Source organism: Numenius arquata, chromosome W (genome assembly GCF_964106895.1).
Source record: "Numenius arquata chromosome W, bNumArq3.hap1.1, whole genome shotgun sequence".
NCBI classification, from domain to species: Eukaryota; Metazoa; Chordata; class Aves; order Charadriiformes; family Scolopacidae; genus Numenius; species Numenius arquata.
In genome coordinates, this window is record NC_133615.1 from 25412880 (window position 1) to 25431345 (window position 18466).

General features: G+C 41.0%; 1 protein-coding gene across 1 annotated transcript in view; it reads left to right on the forward strand.

The window, feature by feature from the left end:
• LOC141476718 (rapamycin-insensitive companion of mTOR-like) overlaps positions 1–18466 on the forward strand; it is a 141137-nt gene that overhangs the window by 27650 nt on the left and 95021 nt on the right. Inside the window, exon 3 of the mRNA XM_074165523.1 lies at positions 5586–5683. Within this exon, the coding sequence (XP_074021624.1) occupies positions 5586–5683 (98 nt within the window). The remainder of the gene's footprint in view (positions 1–5585; positions 5684–18466) is intronic.

Below are 18466 nucleotides of genomic sequence, written 5' to 3' on the forward strand. Positions count from 1 at the left end.
TGGTTGGACTCGATGATCCCAAGGGTCTCTTCCAACCTGGATGATTCTATGATTCTAATAAAGCTCCATCTACTCTGTGCTGCTCACTTTTTTTTTTCTTTCCTGTGGATGACAAAACAGAACATTTTTTTCTTGAAAACCCATATTCTGTTTGATTTGAAAAAAACAATAGGAAACGGGCATCCTTTGCTGTGACATTTTCTTCCTGTTTTGTTAGTAATGTTCGCTTAGACAAATAACTACATTCAGGAAGCGATTGACATGATTAACATTATGTATAAGTACTCACCTAGAAAAAGGTCTCAACTCCTGCTGTGAGCTGATCCATACCAAAAAAGCCACAATTAAAATTAGCATTTAATCATCAGCCTTTATTGATTCAGCCTGGAAAATCTTTAAAATTAAGCAGATGGAAATAAGCTCCTTTGTTGCTCCCTTCTCTGACACCGTTAGACTTTCCTATTCTTATTATCATATAAGACCATAGCTGTGTTAGCCAATATCTCACAGTTAGCAGGCATCGCTACCTTGATATTAAGTAGATTTACTTTCTTTATGGAGGCAAAGAGGTTAGCAATATTTTTGGTACTGTTTTGTACTGTTTTCAAGTGCATGGGGGTAGCTTCTCAGATTGCAACATATTCTGGAGAATATCCAGGGCCAGTCATAAACATAAAATAGCACATTATATGAATTCCATAAATTATTAAGGGTCATCATTAGCCAACTTTTCTCCTTATTTCCATTCCCTTTGACAGGAATGATGAATTTGTTATGAAAAACTTTCAAAAGAATAGGAATGTGAGAAACATATATTTAACAAACTAGTCATGGATTAAAGTCCAGCTACGCTGCAGTTTATGGGACAGATTGAATAGTATCTAATAAGCACTTTTATAAACAACAGCCATCATAGAAGGCTATCAGGCTAGTCAGACATGATTTCCCCTTGGTGAATCCATGTTGACTACTTCTGATAGCTTGCTTTTCCTCCATATACTTTGAGATGACGCCCAGAATGAGCCATTCCATCATCTTTACGGGGATGGAAGTGAGGCTGACTGGCCTGTAGTTTCCTGGGTCCTCCTTCTTGCCCTTATTGAAGACTGGGATGACGTTGGCTTTCCTCCAGTCCTCGGGCACCTCTCCTGTTCTCCAGGACCTTTCAAAGATGATGGAGTGCGGCCCAGCAATGACTTCTGCCAGCTCCCTCAGCACTCGCAGGTGCATTCCATCAGGACCCATGGACTTTCAGATATCCATTTTACTTAACTGTTCTCTAAATTGATCTTCCTCCACCAAGGGGAAGTCTTCCTTCGTCCAGACTTTCTCTGTTTCCTCCAAAGTCTGGGACTCCTGAGAGCTGGCTTGAGCAGTAAAGACTGAAGCAAAGAAGGCATTCAGCAACTCCACCTTCTCTGCATCCTCTGTCACCATGGCACCCGTCCCATTCAACAGCGTGCACACTTTTTCTCTCATTTTCCTTTTGCCTCCAATATGCTTGAAAAACCCCTTCTTGTTGACTTTGACATCCCTTGCCTATTTTAATTCCAAGGAGGCCTTGGCTTTCCTTGTTTCATCCCTGCATACTCTAACCACATTCTTTTAATCTTCCCAAGTGGTCAGTCCCTTTTTCCATGCACTGTAAACTTCCTTCTTCCACTTGAGCTTTTTCGGAAGCTCCCTGCTCAACCACGCAGGTCTCCTGCTTCCCTTGCCTGATTTATTGCTCTTAGGGATGCACCGATCCTGAGCTTGGAGAAAGCGATATTTGAATATCGTCCAGCTCTCTTGAGCCCCCTTACTTTCCAGAGCCCGAACCCATGGAATTTCTCTAAGCAGTTTCTTGAAGAGGTCAAAGTTAGCCCTTCTGAAATCCAAGGTTTCGGTCCTACTTGTTGTTTTGTGCATACTACCCATGATCCTGAACTCTATCGTTTCATGATCAGTGCAGCCAAGGCTGCCCCCAACCTTAATGTCCTCCACCAGTCCCTCTTTGTTTGTCAGTACTAGGTCCAGTAGTGTATCTCTCCTTGTTGGCTCCTCCACCACCTGAGTCAAGAAGTTATCATGAATACACTGGAGGAACCTCCTGGACTGTACATGTCTGGCTGTGTAGCCTTCCCAGCAGATATCAGGGTGATTGAAGTCCCCCAGGAGAACCAAGGCCTGTGATTGCAAGGCTAGTTTCAGCTGACTGTAAAAAGCCTCATCAACTTCCCCATCCTGATCAGGTGGCCTGTAATAAACACCCACAACAGTGTCCCTCATATTGGCCTTCCCCTTAATCCTCACCCACAAGCTCTCAACTCTCTCTTCATCCACTACCAGGGAGAACTCGAGGCATGCCTGCCAAAATTGGTGGCCTTCTACAACAGGGTTATAGCGTTGGTGGATAAGGGAAGAGCAACTGACATGATCTATCTGGACTTGTGTCCCGGTTTGAAGTAAAACCGAACCAATTTTCTGTTCTGTAACTTTACATCCTAGCTAGGCCTCCTCTAACTCTCTGAAATTAACGGCATATCGTGGAGAAAACTGCTCGTTCTCAGAGTGATAAGACCAATGTTTGTGCTCCATGCCAAGGAATGGTATGCAGGGAGGCCCTTGCTTATACTTATTGCTATAACAACCAAGGTCAGCCAATTTCGTTATTTGCCTCCTTAGAGGGTCGGAAACGGAAAAAACGTAGAGGGGTCACATCAGTGGGGAGGAGTGGACAGGACAGGTGACCCAAACCTGACCAACTGGGGTATTCCATCCCATCTGCCCCATGCTCAGTATAAAGGCTGAGGGATCAAAGGGTCAACTCCCTTCCTGCGATGGCCGACGTCCAGAGAGGACTCTGTCTGTTCATCTGCCTTTGATCCCGATCCGTGTGTTCCTGACTCCAGAGCTGGAACCCAGTTCCCATTTGTCACTGAGTCCAGTCTGGGACTTCCCCAGTGCCTGCCGGTGATGTGACTGTCATCCTGGGAGCTTGATACGGTTTTGTATATATTGTATCTATTTCATTATTTTTCTTCTTTATTTTTATTTCAATATTAATTCTTCATTAAAGTAGTTTAGTTCATTCTAAACTTCTGAATCTCCTTATCTCTTTCTCCTCCTCTCTCCTCTTTTGGGGGGGGGAAGAGGGGGGGGAAGGGCCATCTGCCGGTCCGGTTTTGGTAAATTCAGCCAAAACCACGACAACTTGGGAACGGCATTTGACACTGTCCCGCATGACATCCTTGTCTCTAAGTTGGAGAGACACGCTGGAGGGAAGGGATGCCATCCAGAGGGACCTTGACAGGCTTGAGAGGTGGGCCTGTGCGGAACCCATGAAGTTCAACAAGGCCAAGTGCAAGGTCTTGCATGTGGTTCGAGGCAATCCCAAGCACAAATACAATCTGGGTAGAGAATGGATTGAGAGCAGCTCTGAGGAGAAGGACTTGGGGGTGTTGGTGAGTGAGAAGCTCAACGTGAGCCGGCAGTGTGTGCTTGCAGTCTAGAAAGCCAACCGTATTATGGGCTGCATAAGAAGCAGCATGTCTAGGAGGTAGAAGGAGGTGATTCTGCCCTTCTATTCCACTCTGGTGAGATCCTACCTGGAGTACTGTGTCCAGCTCTGGGGCCCCCAGCATAAGAAGAGAGTTGACCCTTTGATCCCTCAGCTTTTATACTGAGCATGGGGCAGATGGGATGGAATACCCCAGTTGGTCAGGTTTGGGTCACCTGTCTTGTCCGCTCCTCCCCATAGGTGTGACCCCTCTATGCTTTTTCTGTTTCCGACCCTCTAACGGGGCAAATAACAAAATTAGCTGACCTTGGTTGTTATAGTAATAAGCATAAGCAAGGGCCTCTCTGCATACCATTCCTTAGCATGAAGCACAAACATTGGTCTTATCACTCTGAGAACAAGCAGTTTTCTCCACAATATGCCGTTAATTTCAGAGAGTTAGAAGAGGCCTAGCTAAGTTGTAAAATTACTGAACAGAAAGTTGGTTCTGTTTTACTTCAAACTGGGGCAGACATGGACCCATTGGAGCGAGTCCAGAGGAGGGCCTCAAAGATGGTCAGAGGGCTGGAGCATCTATGCAGTGAGGACAGTCTGAGAGAGTTGGGGTTGTTCAGCCTGGAGAAGAGAAGACTCTGGGGAGACCTTATGGTGGCCTTCCACTATCTAAAGGGGGCCTAGAGGAGAGATGGGGAGGGACTCTTTGTGAGGGAATGTAGTGATAGGACGAGGGGTAATGGTGTTAAACTGAAAGAGGGTAGATTTATACTAGATATGAGGAAGAAATTCTTTATTGTCAGGGTGGTGAGGCACTGGAACAGGTTGCCCAGAGAAGTTGTGGCGGCTCCGTCCCTGGAAGTTTTCAAGGCCAGGCTGGATGGGGCTTTGAGCAACCTGGTCTGGTGGGAGGTGTCCCTGCCCATGGCAGGGGGGTTGGAACTCGATGATCTTTAAGGTCCCTTCCAACTCTAACATTCTATGATTGTACGTAATGCAATTTTTTTCTTTTTTTGGTAATATAATACTTTTTGATAGTTGATGTCTCCAGCATAGCCTTTGTATTTCATTTATTTCAAACTTCAGTGCTGTTGATAGTGTTGTAGTGCCTATCGCAGGATACAGTGCCTTATCCAAGACTGCAGAAAAACCCTGCAGTCAAGCGTTTCCCTTTGAAAGCTGTCCTACCGCTATGCTGTTGTGTACAGAGCTTACTGCAGTTTCTGTTACAGGACCTCCGCATGCAGCTCTGTGCCCAGCCCCACTCTGTGCTGCTTGTCCCTCTGCCTCATCTCCCAGCCTTATTCCCGAAGGCAGGGCAATATTGTCTCTCCTCTCTGTGTTTGGTAGTCCTTTTCCATTTCCCAGCAAAATGCAGGGTCATCAACCAGTGTCTGAGTCCTGTGGGATTTGGTTTGTATGTGTGTTTCTGTGGGTTGTTCTTGTGTGTGGGGGTTTGTTGGTTGGTTGTTGGAGGGGAATGGGGATGATGGACCCTTAGGAAGAAAGGAGAAGTTCCTAGTCACTTGTAGTGACGTGGGAAGTGAACTGGAAAGTCCCAGCCCTCTAGTAAGTTTAGGGTGATTGTGGACAGATTAATATGGAGAACAGAAGAGAGTCCTGTCTTCTGAAAACCTCACTTACTCTGTGTCTGAAGGGAAAACGGAAATTGTGGTATAGCAGTAGCATGCTATCTTTTTACTTCTGTCTTTATGTTTACTTCTTGTCTTTAAATTACAAGGGTATAAAGGATAAAGCTGTTAAATTTATAAGATGCTAGGATTGGAGTTTCAGACACTAAATGGATTTCTTTGTCAACTGTAAATCTAAGGCATTGATTAAAATCTGCTTTAAAATAGGAGTGTCTCATCCATAGGCTTTAGCATTTATTCTAGAGGACTCAGGTATGCCTGGTTTTGGTTTTAGGCATAAATCAGTTTGATGCTTCTTGAGGGAAAATAATCTGTGTCCTTAATTAAGACCAGGAGAGTACCTGTTATGTTTCGGAAACTGTATGTTGAATGAATGTTTAGATTTTTTGATTTTTTTTTTTAAATTCTGTCTGCTAATAACCTGTTTTCTTTTGCAGAACCCTGTGATAATATGAGAGAGATTCTCCAAAATGTGGCCAAGTTCCAAGGCGTTTCAAATATGAGAAAACTAGGTCACTTGAATAATTTTACTAAGGTAAGAGCTCAAATGATGTCAGAACAAGTGATCATATGGGCAAAATATTTTATATGTACTTTATCAGGTGTTGGCTGGGAGGTTCATGAAATAGCTTAGTATCATAGGACAGTACTTGGAATCTGTGTGCTGTGGGAAAGGAGCAAATAAGGACAAGCAAATATGTGAATGCAGGGTTATACTGAAGTTTGTCTACATGTCCTACTGTAGTATTTTAGTGCTTAGAAGCCTGAATTATCTCTCAGTTCATGGGTTAAGTTGCACAGATAGAGTTAAAGATTGGTTCCTGCTCCACAGAACTGAATCAAAAATGTGAAATGCCAGACTCTCTGGATGTAAACTAACAAAGTATGGTGAGGGAGGGGACTGTATCAATGGCATGATATGCAGTGGTTTAGGTACTAATAGAATAGCAACTGTCAACTTTCATTGCAGGTTTCATAGTGAAAGATTTAAAGGGGCAATTTCTGAAAATGGTCTGTATTGCTGATTTTTGAGGTGCTTTTTCCAAATATAAGCTTCCAAATCATAGGAATGTGAAAGGTACTTGCCTGAAAGTATGACAGATATGTTGGAAGCTGATGTTGTGAGCTGACAGAAGGCAAGAATTAAAAACTTACTGCAGAATGAGAGATGGTAGTCTGAAGAAAGAAACCATGAAAGGACTTCAGAAGGAGAGCAAGTACCATTTTTTTGGTAGAGGAGGAACACGTGGAGAGCAGCAGAGAGGACTGATGGGATGTGAGCAGGTAGTTATGAAAGGGGTGTTTTTTGTAACATACTGAATGGTTGTGATTGGATCAGTGTTCCATTTGTCAAGGCAAGGGAAAAGTGCATTGCAGTCAATGAGCTAGGAGATATTGGAGCTTCAGTGTGAGTGTTACCCAAATTGATAGACTGATACACAGAAGGAGCTGGTAAGTTGTACACCTTTTCTGATAGAGCGCCACAGAGAGGGTGACATATCTGAAGATGAAACCAAATTTTCTGTGACAGAGGATGAATCCTGCAATCAGCAGTAGCCAAGAAACAAGTTAGTAGTGGAGAATTTAGTGGGGAAAGTAAGGTTTAAATTATTGTTGTTGTAGATGAGCTGATAACAAGTCATTGAGTAAGATAACCAGGAAGCTGCTTGACAGTTTTGAGACAATCTCAAGTGAAAGAATAAATGCTCAAGGGCAAATTTGGGGGACCAATTGATATGAGAAGGACAAACATGCATTATAATCTTCAAAGTAGGCATGCTTCTTGGCTGTTGAAAGCACTCCTTGTAAAATTGAACAGCACTTCAGTGGTAGTGTATGAGATTCAGTTAGCAGGAGGGTGAGTACTGAGAACAAAATTATGATAGCAAATAAATTTATCTTCTAGTGCATTAATAGCAAATGTTTTATTTTCTGAGTTGGTTCAGAGCATGTGTAGGTGCATACCATTCACCGAGGAACTGAACTTACTTATACTGAAATCTTTTCTTTGGGTCATTGCCTTATTGCATCTGTCAGTCCGTGCCAGACATCCACCATTGACAAAATGCAGCTGTTATTACTGAGATTCCAAACTATTTCAAGAAAGCCCATTTCTCTGCTAGAAAAGGCTGATGCGTAGCTGTATTTCCTTTTTGTGCTGACCTGGAAACTTATAAATGTATGTGCTTCCAAATTCTCTAGTTGCCTTAAAATTAACGAGCGAGATTAGGTTTGCAGATGCATGATCCTAGTGAAGAGCCAATATTTGAAAGTACGGATCTTAAAACAGTGTTGATTTTACTACTATGGATGTTAAGCACCTATAAATGTGGTAAATTAGTAAATATGCATAATGTAATTAAAGGATGAACTAAAAATTATTTTTTAAAGTTAGTTTTGAAAAATTGAATAATTCCATAATTGAATATTTGAAGAATTTGTTCCTTATGCTTACCTAGTGTTAAAATTGGGAAATATGTACAAAAACACAAGGAAGATTTGCATAAATTGAAATTGACTGGCAAGAAATTATGAATTTGTGAAAAGCAACTTGCTAAAATTAAATATGATTTTTGAAGACAGATACAGTAGTTCATAACCTGGTTTTGATCCTGAATCAGAGTAACCCTGTATAAAGGAATCATCCAACTCTATTTGATGTTTAGCACTTGTTCTTATATTCATCTCCCTGGAATATCTGTTTTATAAATGTATAACTTGTACATTTGGTTTTGGAAACTCTTCCTATTTTTGTTTGAACTGTAAATGCAGTTAGGAAAATAGAATAAAAGTTGAAAATTGTATTGTATTGTCTTCTTTGTGGTTGGAACAGTTCTGTGTTTTTTTTCATTGCAGTGGTGTCCTGGGTTGAGAGACACAGGACTAACTTTTCTTCTAATGCTGGGGAAAATTGCACTTTTAGAAGACTCTAGTGTCTGAATTTGTGAAAATATTTATTTTATAGCCAGCCAGGCTCTGTGGGATTCAAGGTTAGTGTTTTCGAGCCTTGCCAGGTGCAGGGACAAGGAGGAGCAAGGCCTGGGCATTTGACCCAGGCTGGCCAACAGGAGTATTTCATACCATGAACGTCACATTCAATATAAATTAGAAAAGTTTGCTGCGTAGCTGGCTCTTTCCCTGATGGCGGCGGTCCGGACAACTCCTTGCCCCAGTGCCGGAGCCCTGAGGCCTTCCCTTTCCTCCTGAAGCCATTGCGGTCGCAGTGTCTGATACTTGCTATCCACTGCTGGGAGTGCACAGCTTCCTGCTGATATAGATGGCTGAGTATAATTTCGGTATATCTTATATCAGTATCGGGATTAATACTGATTCTTTAGTATTATTGTTAATTATTTAGTCTTAGTCTATTAAATCTATTTATACTTCAACCTTTGTGTTTTCTTTGTGTTCCCCGATTCCCCTTTCCGGGTGGGGAGGGGTCATCGGGTGATAGAATAATTGTCTAACGACAATAGATTGTTATGGGCTCTCTCAAACCATAACAAGTGGTTAAGAGTGAAATCCGGGAGCTTGGGGGAGTTGGTTTTATTTCCTTTTTGCACTCTGGTCTTCTGTCATGAGTTGATACAGCCTCAGTTCCTCCTTTGTGAGATGGGAGTGTGGGGAAGACAGTGAGGTTTTGTGATGTTAGATGTGCTAAGAGTCGAGGATGTTTGTATCCTGTCTTGGGATTATATTGATGGTGATGAACTTGATTTCTCTGTAAATTCTTGCATTTTATGGTCCATTTGAAAGGCTACTAATTACCTAGGGTATTTGTCCTATGGGCAAGGAAATTACCTTGGAAAACTTTTTATAGCATATTTCTGATAAAATACTACAGAAAAATTTATAAAGCTTAACTCTCCTGCTAGGAAATGTTGGCACCAGTCTAAGCAGTTGCACCCTACTGCCCCAAATTTTTCCTTCAAAGACTGGGTAACTCTCACATTTGGAAGAAATACTGTTCTACTTTTTTGGTCAAAGGAAACAAAATGTTAGAATTCATGTGGAAACAAGTAATGTAAGTTAACATGGACTTTCCTGACAGAGCTCATGGTAAACATGAAGTTTTGTATTAATTCTGGGACATCTGAGGTATGTTAGGTTTCTTTCCTTGAAAGAGGACTAGATTTTTAAGGGGGTAGGGGCTATCCACCTATTTCTTAAGAAGGAAAGCAATCATCCTTTAAAAATTACTGAACTAGACTCCAGGATTTTATGCAGAAGTTAAATAACTTTATATAAAATTGATTAAAATAATGGTGGTCAGCAGTCAACAGAATTTGTTACTTTATCTGCAAGAATGATACCGTAAAGTGGATATTTTGTTTGATGTTTGCATGCCTAAGAGATGTAACTCCATTTTCATTTGTCTTTTCCCTTCAAGAGGAGTTTTAACTAGTGACGTTCAAGTCACTACAGCACCAATGCTTACTGTGCAAAGTACGCTGTATACATAATATTTTATAGAAACTTGCATTTCATTCATCAAACTTTAGATGGTACTTCTTATCAGTAAAAACTTTAATGTTCATGTTCTTGGCTTTTTGGCTGTAGAATGTGGGTTATTCTTGCTTAACAGGTGCTGTAGCATCTTAAGTTTTCTGTTTCAAGAAATTAGCATTCCCAGTTCTGATGATACTCAGGCTGTGGAAAGTTATGTTTTGTTTTGAATTGCAGCTGTGGCAGACTCGGAAATTTTCCTGCTCATTTGCTGCTAATCACCTAATACCTGAAGCTGCAGTTTTGTGGGCAAAAAGGCTTGTGAAGTACTGCCTAATCTGTATTGGACAAAAATAATCTTGTTTCTTTCAAACCGCCTGTATCACTATTTCGGCTAACCTGAATTTTGACCTGGAAACTGTTTGAAGACTTGACCTGTAGTAAATGGTCAATGACACCTTCAGTCGTCACAGCAGTTCACAAGCTCTGTATGTGCCTTTGGCTCCAGTAAGCTGACTAGGTTTACCCATCTTTCATTTATATGGCCAACTACGGAAGGCAAGCGCCTTGAAGTTTCCCGACTTCTGCTGATTAATACTAAAACATCATCGTTATTTCTTTGGGGTTTTCCCCATCCCCATGAGAAGTAGTAAGTGATAAATCACTGAAAACCAGAAGGAACTGTACAATTGCATTTGCCCAGTGGAAAATATCTTTTGGATTTAAAGTATTCATTTAGAATCCTTTATTATAGAAGGTTTATTTCCACTGTTAGCTTCTGAGAGATCCTTCATACCTTTTTAAACCTAAAAGCATATTTAAATAATGAACAGAAAAAAAGATCCACAGGTATTGTTATAGGGATTTCTATTTTTCATTCAAAAAAGAAAGGTGCTTCCTTAAGGACAAGATGAAAATTAATTTTAGCTTAACCCTAGCAATTGAATAGTGTCAGTGATATGGAAAATGATATTTTCAATCTGCTCAAAATTAATTCCATCATTATTTAATGAGATTCTACTACTCTGCTTTATATATCAGTTAGCTTTTGACCATGCTGCTAAATTTCACTAGGATATGGATTGATTTGGGGGCTACAGAGACTCTCATGGATTCAGACTCTATCTGATTCATAGTCCCTTGCATTGTTTCTTGCTCTGCTTCTGTTGTCATTTTAGGGTCTTGGCTGGCCATTTGCAAAACTCAAGTATCCTAGAATTGGAATATAGTACTGACTGACTGTAACATTCATCCAAATAGCTATACACCACTATGGGCAAAACTTGATACCCATGATGAAATATATAGCAGATAGGAACAGAATATCTGCTTAGGGGCATTCAGCTGTGGAACAAACATGGAGAGCTGATGGGTCTAAATCCAGAGGACGCAGTTTCAGTAAGGGCTTCTTTTAAGACTAGGATCTACTAAGTAGTCTGCTCATAAATATTACCAGTGATTATTCAAACTGTATTTCCAAAATTACAGTATAATAATTACTTTTTTGGACACATGGAATAATATCATACTTTTACCTATTAATTGCTGTGACTATTCTATTAAATATGCATGTGAATGGTCTCGGTGTGCACTCAATTTGTGTATGCTGTTGACCTCCTGTGGTTTTGTTGTTTTGATCTACTGTTTCCAAGACATGTTGATGTGTTACTCATATTGCTGTGACTCATCCAAGTAGCATGAAAAACTCATAGCTGACAATAAACATGAAAAAAACCCCTTCACTGTAAGTTAGTCACTGTCTGGCCTAGCATAAGTATAATTATGTCCTAATATTGAATCATCCACTCAAACATTCTGTGCTATTCCTATTCATTTACCATTATATCAAAAATTTTGAATTTTAGAGTTGAATTATAGGCAGTTTTAACAAGTAGGGTTTATATGTTATTTATAACTTTATATAAAATACATATGTAAAGTATAAGGTATATTTGCATAATTACAGACATTTACATTATATGATAATTCATTGCTATTTTAGTAAAATATAGCAATGTGTAGCCAAAAGCAGATTTTAGTATTCTGGTACTGCTTGCCTTCAAACTTATACTGCAATGATATGCGTATTAATTGTTAAATGTTACAGTCAAAAACATGACAGTTATACTTGGCTTTGTCAGGAATTCCGCCATCTACAAACATCACTGTATTTGGGCCAGAATCATTGACCTGCTTAATGTTGTTTGAAGCAGAAATGAGAAGAAAGTGGCAAAGTTTTCCCTTAAATATATTTAAAACCAGACATTTATTTATAACTGAGCAAATACCCAAAGCATTGAGACCAGCTGAACAGTATCTTCTTTATAGCAGCTTCCACAAAGCTTTTCTTTCCCCCTTTTAAACATATATCAACCCAACCTTACTTTTGCCAATTTTTTCCCCTAGACTAAATAAACCCAATGTTTCAGCCTTTATGGGTGTATTTTCTAGCCGCCTTGTATGTTTTTCTGCTACACTTTTTCCAGTTTGCTCTTAAATGTGGTGCCCAAAATATTGTTCTTTATGCAGTTTTGAGAGCAACCTGTGAAGTAGAAAAAAAGGTCTCTTAATCTCAAACATAATGCAGTCTATTAGTATTTCCAAAGGTAAAATGTCTTTTTTTTTTTTTTTTTTTTAATTTTTGGAAACGACATCACTTTAACTCATTTAGTTTATAGATTGCTATAACTTACAGATCTTGCTTTACTTCTGAAATTTGTTTTTGTATTTGACATTCTGAATGTTTTCTGGACATCTTGTATTTCTCTGCTGGACTCCTTCCAGCTTTTCTGTCTCTTTTCATGTGTAGTACCCTGAATGATCTGATATGCTGTTCCCTTTATTTAATTGAATTTTCCTATCGCTCCTTTCAAATCACTGAAACATTTGGAATTCTGATCTTGCTGTCCATCTTTTAAACTATTTTCTAGCTGAAAATCCTGTAAGCACACTACTGTGTGTAAATTGTAAAGAAAGCTAATACTTAAGTAATAAGACCTGTTGGCATGAGAGTAAACTAATAGTAAAAGTAGCTAATCTTGTACTTACTTTTTCAGTGTATTTTATCTGTTCATTTTCTGAGAGAGATGTTTCACATATATGAATAGACACAATCATACATTTTGACAATAATTATCACATTCGGAAAGATGTATCCACACGGAGGTTAAACTTTCCTCATTATAACTGTCATCGGGTTACATAACTATGAGTTGCAAGATAGGGTCAGGTTTCTTTCTACATCAGTGAAGGTGTGCGTAATGGGAGTACATCTATAAAGGAAAACAGTTGGTATTGAGGAGCTAATATCCACACTGTATTTGGTAAAGAGTTGTTACTGAGAACTAGACTAGAGTTAGTCCATAGAACTGAATGCCCTTTTAGCAATTGCAGCAGGTTAGGTGGGTTCCTGGAATGTGTTGTCTGCTTTAGTTGCATCTCAGGACTACTCAAGATGCAAACCAAAGCACAGTAAGTGCGATGACAGGAGACTTGCTTCAAAAATGCACTCGTGTTCCACAAAATAGCAGCTTTCTCAGAAATGATTTATTTTTTTCCCCCCAATATCAGAATTATAATTCTGGTGGGGTTTTTTAAGTAGGAAAAAAGACTATTGAAGATAATCTGGTATGTTAAGTTAGGATTTCTCATTTGTGTCTGGGGTGGAATGATGGGGAAAGGTTTAGATGTGTAAATGATGAGCCTAAACAACTATTGATATACTTTTCTGAAACTGAACAATGAACTGTTTTTACTTGCTGTCTTATCACACTGTTTTGCCTACACTGCCAGCCAATTTTTAGAGTTCATGACTTGTCAACAGAAAAGCTACAGTAGCAGTGGTGGCCTTAAGCAGTCCAAGAACATGGCATAAAAGTAGATTGATGCTAGGAAAAAAACCCCGTTATGTGGTCCTTGGAAGAATTTGTACTCGAGCATAAACCTAAGTGTTTGAATTTAAACCTTCATAGTAATAAAGTGGGTTTACTTAAAAGCAGAGTTTCTGTGCAGTATGCTGATTTTTCAGGTGGAGGTGAACAGTAGAACAGGAACACGTTAAATATTTCAACTTACAGTAGCCTTAAATTAATTATTTAGTTTATTATAAATTTCTTATTGTTAGTAGTAAATACATATAATGAAATGAATCATGGAATAGTTTGTGTTGGAAGGGACCTTTAAAGGGCATCTACCACCCCTCTGGGCAACCTGTTCCAGTGTTTTACCACCCTCATAGTAAAGAATTTCCTCCTAATACCTAGTCTGAATCTACCCTCTTTTAGTTTAAAACCATTACCCCTTGTACTATTGCTACAGGCCCTACTAAAAAGTCTGTCCTCATCTTTTTTAAAAGTTGCAATAAGGTCTCCCCGGAGCCTTCTCTTCTCCAGGCTGAACAACCCCAACTCTCTCAGCCTGTCTTCATAGGGGAGGTGCTCCAGCCCTCCAATCATCTTTGTGGTCTTCCTCTGGACTCGCTCCAACAGATCCATGTCCTTCTTATGCTGGGGGCTCCAGAGCTGGACACAGTACTCCAGGTGGGGTCTCACCAGAGTTGAGTAGAGGGGCAGAATCACCTCCCTCGACCTGCTGGCCACGCTGCTTTTGATGCGGCTCAGGATACCCCTCCGTGAGAACTGCTCCGGAGCCTGTCCAACCCGCAGCGGAGAGGCAGATCTCGGCGCACAGGGAGAGGTTTCCTGAGGTAGGGGGGATGCCAGGGCAGCAGACACACCCGCCAGGAGACGGCAGCTCTTGTGAGAGGCGCTGATGAGGGGTGGGCGTTGCCAGAGCAACCGCAACCACCCCCACGCCTATAAAAAGCAGCCTAGGGAGCGCTAGCGATCAGGAGCGCAGTGGGCAAACAGCATGGCGTGTCAGTCATGGTGCAGAGCAGAAGGGCATGTAAGAAGGGCGCCTCTTCGAAGGAGGAGTGTAGCGTATGAAGGCACGGACCCTGGTCGGAGCTGCAACCAGAATCGTTTATTGCAACAAATACGCAGCTTATATAGCACTATGTATCTTCTTTCCCAGACAACACGCCCCTGCAACCCCCAACTGCCAGACGGACGGAATTCCCCTCAAGCAGTAGGGTCGTTAGGCGCTGTTTGTGGGTCGTCAATCCTGTTCACCCACATCTCCCCCTTTTTTGTTTAATATACAGAATAATGCTTGTGTTAATATATCAGATAATGATTACACATATATTACATCCTAATGATTACATTGACCCTATACTATTAAAACTACTATAAACTATAAAACTACTATTAACTATACTGTTAAACTTAATAATTTCTATAACCCTCTCATATAATGTGATTAGCTTACTTCCACACAAATTCTATGCTATGGCTGGATTCTACATCCACTTCTTTTTCTAACATCATGCTTTGCAAGGCAAGTACAGTGTGCATTTGAGCATACATGACTTGATTTATGCTTTTATAACACAGGAAAACAAACATGGCAAACATAACATAATTATCAACAGAACTACCAGGCCAGTTAACATCAAAACCAACGATACTTTTGTGAACAGAAAAGATTCATTGCTCTGTCGTTTCTGATGGTTGTTCGTGATGCTCGGCTTCTAGATACGGTCGAACGTATCGTGCTGGGATCCACTTGGGACCATTTCCTGTGGAAACACAAGCATATCCTCGCCCCCAAGTTATTAATGGCACGGGGCCTTCCCATTGTCCAGTGGCCATATCACGAATATGGACCATTGGCCGTGTTTTGAACATTGGGGAAGCTCCAAAGTGTTGACTTACTCGTGTCATATCACTGTTGTCTCTGTTTAGAAAATTTAAAACAAAAGTGGCTTTCCATAGTCGTTCCTGTGGTGGATCTCCCAGACTCCCTCTTTTTTGTTTAATTAGCAATTGCTTTAGCGTTTGATGGGCACACTCAATAATCGCCTGCCCTGTAGGGGAGTGTGGAATTCCAGTGATGTGGCAAATGCCCCATTCCTGTAAGAAAAGTTGTGTGGTTTTAGATACATACGCAGGACCATTGTCTGTCTTGATGGTTTCTGGTATACCCATAGCAGCGATGGCTGCTAGCCAGTGTCGTCGGACATCTCGACTCTTCTCCTGTATGTGCAGTGGCAAAGATATCATTAGGAAAAGTATCAACAGTGACATGTACATACTGTAGGCGGCCAAATTCTCCAAAATGTGTAACATCTGTTTGCCAAATTTGCAGTGGTGAGGTACCACGTGAGTTAACTCCCAATTGTGGCAACGGAGCTATAGATTGGCATTCAGGGCATGTCAAGATAATATTACGTGCTTGGTCAGTGGTTATCTGAAATTGCTTTTGCAGTGCCTTCCTGTTTTGGTGAAAAAACCTATGTGAGAGCTATGCTTGTTGAAATAACTGTGGTGTGGTGAGGGCGACTGTGGCTTTATCAGCAGCACGGTTGCCCTCGGCTAGGGGTCCTGGCAGAGAGGTGTGTGACCGTATATGCATGATATAATAGGGTAATTTACAATAGGAAACATAATGCCATAATTTTTTAAGTTGTGCGAATAACGCTGGGTTGTTGACTTCCTTTAGGAAAGCTCCTTCTATACGCTGAACAATTCCTGTAACATACAAAGAATCAGTTATGATATTGAGATTTACATCAGAAAAAAGCTGAAAAGCACGCGCAACAGCTGCAAGCTCAACAACTTGGGGCGATCCATCGACACATTTTATATCTTGGTTCCAGAGATTGTCGGTGGATCGCCAAAGGACTACCGCCCTGTGTGTTTTCCCAGAACCGTCTGTGAACGCTGTAACTGCATTAGGAAGTGGGGTATGAGAAAGTAAGGTTCGATTAGTCAGGGGTAATTCTTCTAAGGAATTTAACAGAGAATGTTTAGGTAAATGGATCAAAATTTGACCAGTGTAGTCTGCGAGTGCAGTCTGCACACTGAGAGATTCTGCTAACATCCAGTCCAAGTCTTTCTTGTTGGTGGGAATATAAATGAATTCTGGATCACTAGCTTTTAGAGTCTGAAGTCGGTGACAACCTTTCTGAATCAAGCTGGCAAACATTTCTAATCGTGAAGTTACAGTCTTTGTGAATGCATGAGGCAAAAAGAGCCACTCTAATACCACAAGTGGGTCTTTTTTTGTTGAATCCCATTGACTTAGAAGGGCATATGGCTGAAGGGTATTTTGAATGATGACTAAGTACACTGGAACCGTTAAACAAAGACGGTGACTTTGATGCGTCTGTAAAGCCTCCATTACTTGCTGTAGACATTGCAGTCCAGTCTTTTAGAGTTCAGGTCAGGGTCACCCTTTAATAATTGAAACAGGGTGTGTAGATCTTGTGTAGTGATCCCTAGAAAAGGTCTGAGCCAGTTGATGGTTCCTAACAATTTTTGCAGGTCATTCAGAGTCTTTATTTGTAATGCCAGCTTCAGTGCTTGTGGCTGGATGGTGCGAGTTGTAATTTTCCATCCTACGTATTTCCATGGTGGTTCACGTTGGACCTTTTCCTCAGCTATCTGCAAGCCTGCTCCTTGGACAGCAAGGCGGACTTGGCAGATGACTGTCTGCAGGTCTTTGTCTTTTTCAGCAGCTAAAAGTATGTCATCCATGTAATGATAAATTATAACATGAGGGTTTGCATTTCGGACAGGTTGCAAAGCATTTGCTACAGTTAGTTGGCAGATAGTCGGGCTATTTAGCATACCTTGTGGCAACATAGTCCTGTTGCTGATTGATAGATGGTAGAGAATGCAAACCAGGGTGCATCCCTTGGGTGTAGAGGAATAGCAAAAAAACAGTCCTTGAGATCAATTATAGCTATTGGCCAATTTTGAGGCAGCATAGAAGGTGAAGGAAGACCAGGCTGCAGAGCACCCATAGGCTCAATGACTGCATTTATAGCTCGAAGGTCTTGTAACAATTGCCACTTGCCACTTTTCTTTGGTATTACAAATACAGGAGTGTTCCACGGGCTGGTGGTGGGTACAATGTGGCCAGCGTCCAGTTGTTCTTGTACTAAGTCATGCAAATGCAGCAGTTTGTCCTTTTTCAGGGGCCATTGATCTACCCAAACAGGGTTTTCCGATTTCCATGTCAATGAAAGGGCCTGCTGCTTGTCAATAGCCCCTATTAAAAATTTGTTTTCAGGAGGATTCCCCGCTGGCTTAACAAGTCTCGGCCCCATAAAGTACAGGGCACAGGGACAATCTTTTTTAAGATGCCCAGGCTTTCTGCAATTATAACAGTCTGCCTTTTGAGCAGCCCCCACAGTGAGGTGTGTTGATAATGCATCAGCTAAGAGACTCCTTTTATGAGTTTCTGTGCCGATACCTTGGCACACTTTTATCATATCAGTGATAGAAGGATTAGCATTCTTAATTGTTCGCAATACTTTACGACAGTCAGTATTAGCATTTTCGAACGCTAATTGTTTCATAAGAATATCACGAGCTGCTCGGTTATCTACTTGTCTCTCTATTGCATTTTGGAGCCAATCAAGGAATTTTATATAGGGTTCTCCAGGCGCTTGTGTGATAGCAGAAAAGGAAGCTTCTGGAGCGGCTGTATCAGGTACCCGTCTTATCGCACGCAGTACAATTTCTTTTACTTGCTCAAAACACCGTCTATCCATTTGGGCTTGCACATCGGGAGTAGCCCGAGGCCCCTCACCGACGAGCTCATTCACACCAATATGATTTAAATTGCCAGTTAAGTTATCCAGTGCTTTAGCAGTCACGAGATCACGGTACTCAATCATGAATACAGCCTATTGCACAGCCGACAAAATCATAAGCAACAAGTTTCCAATCATGAGGAGTCATAACATATCCATCCCCAACAGCTGTTAGTAAGTTCATGGTGTATGCTGACTGGAGACCAT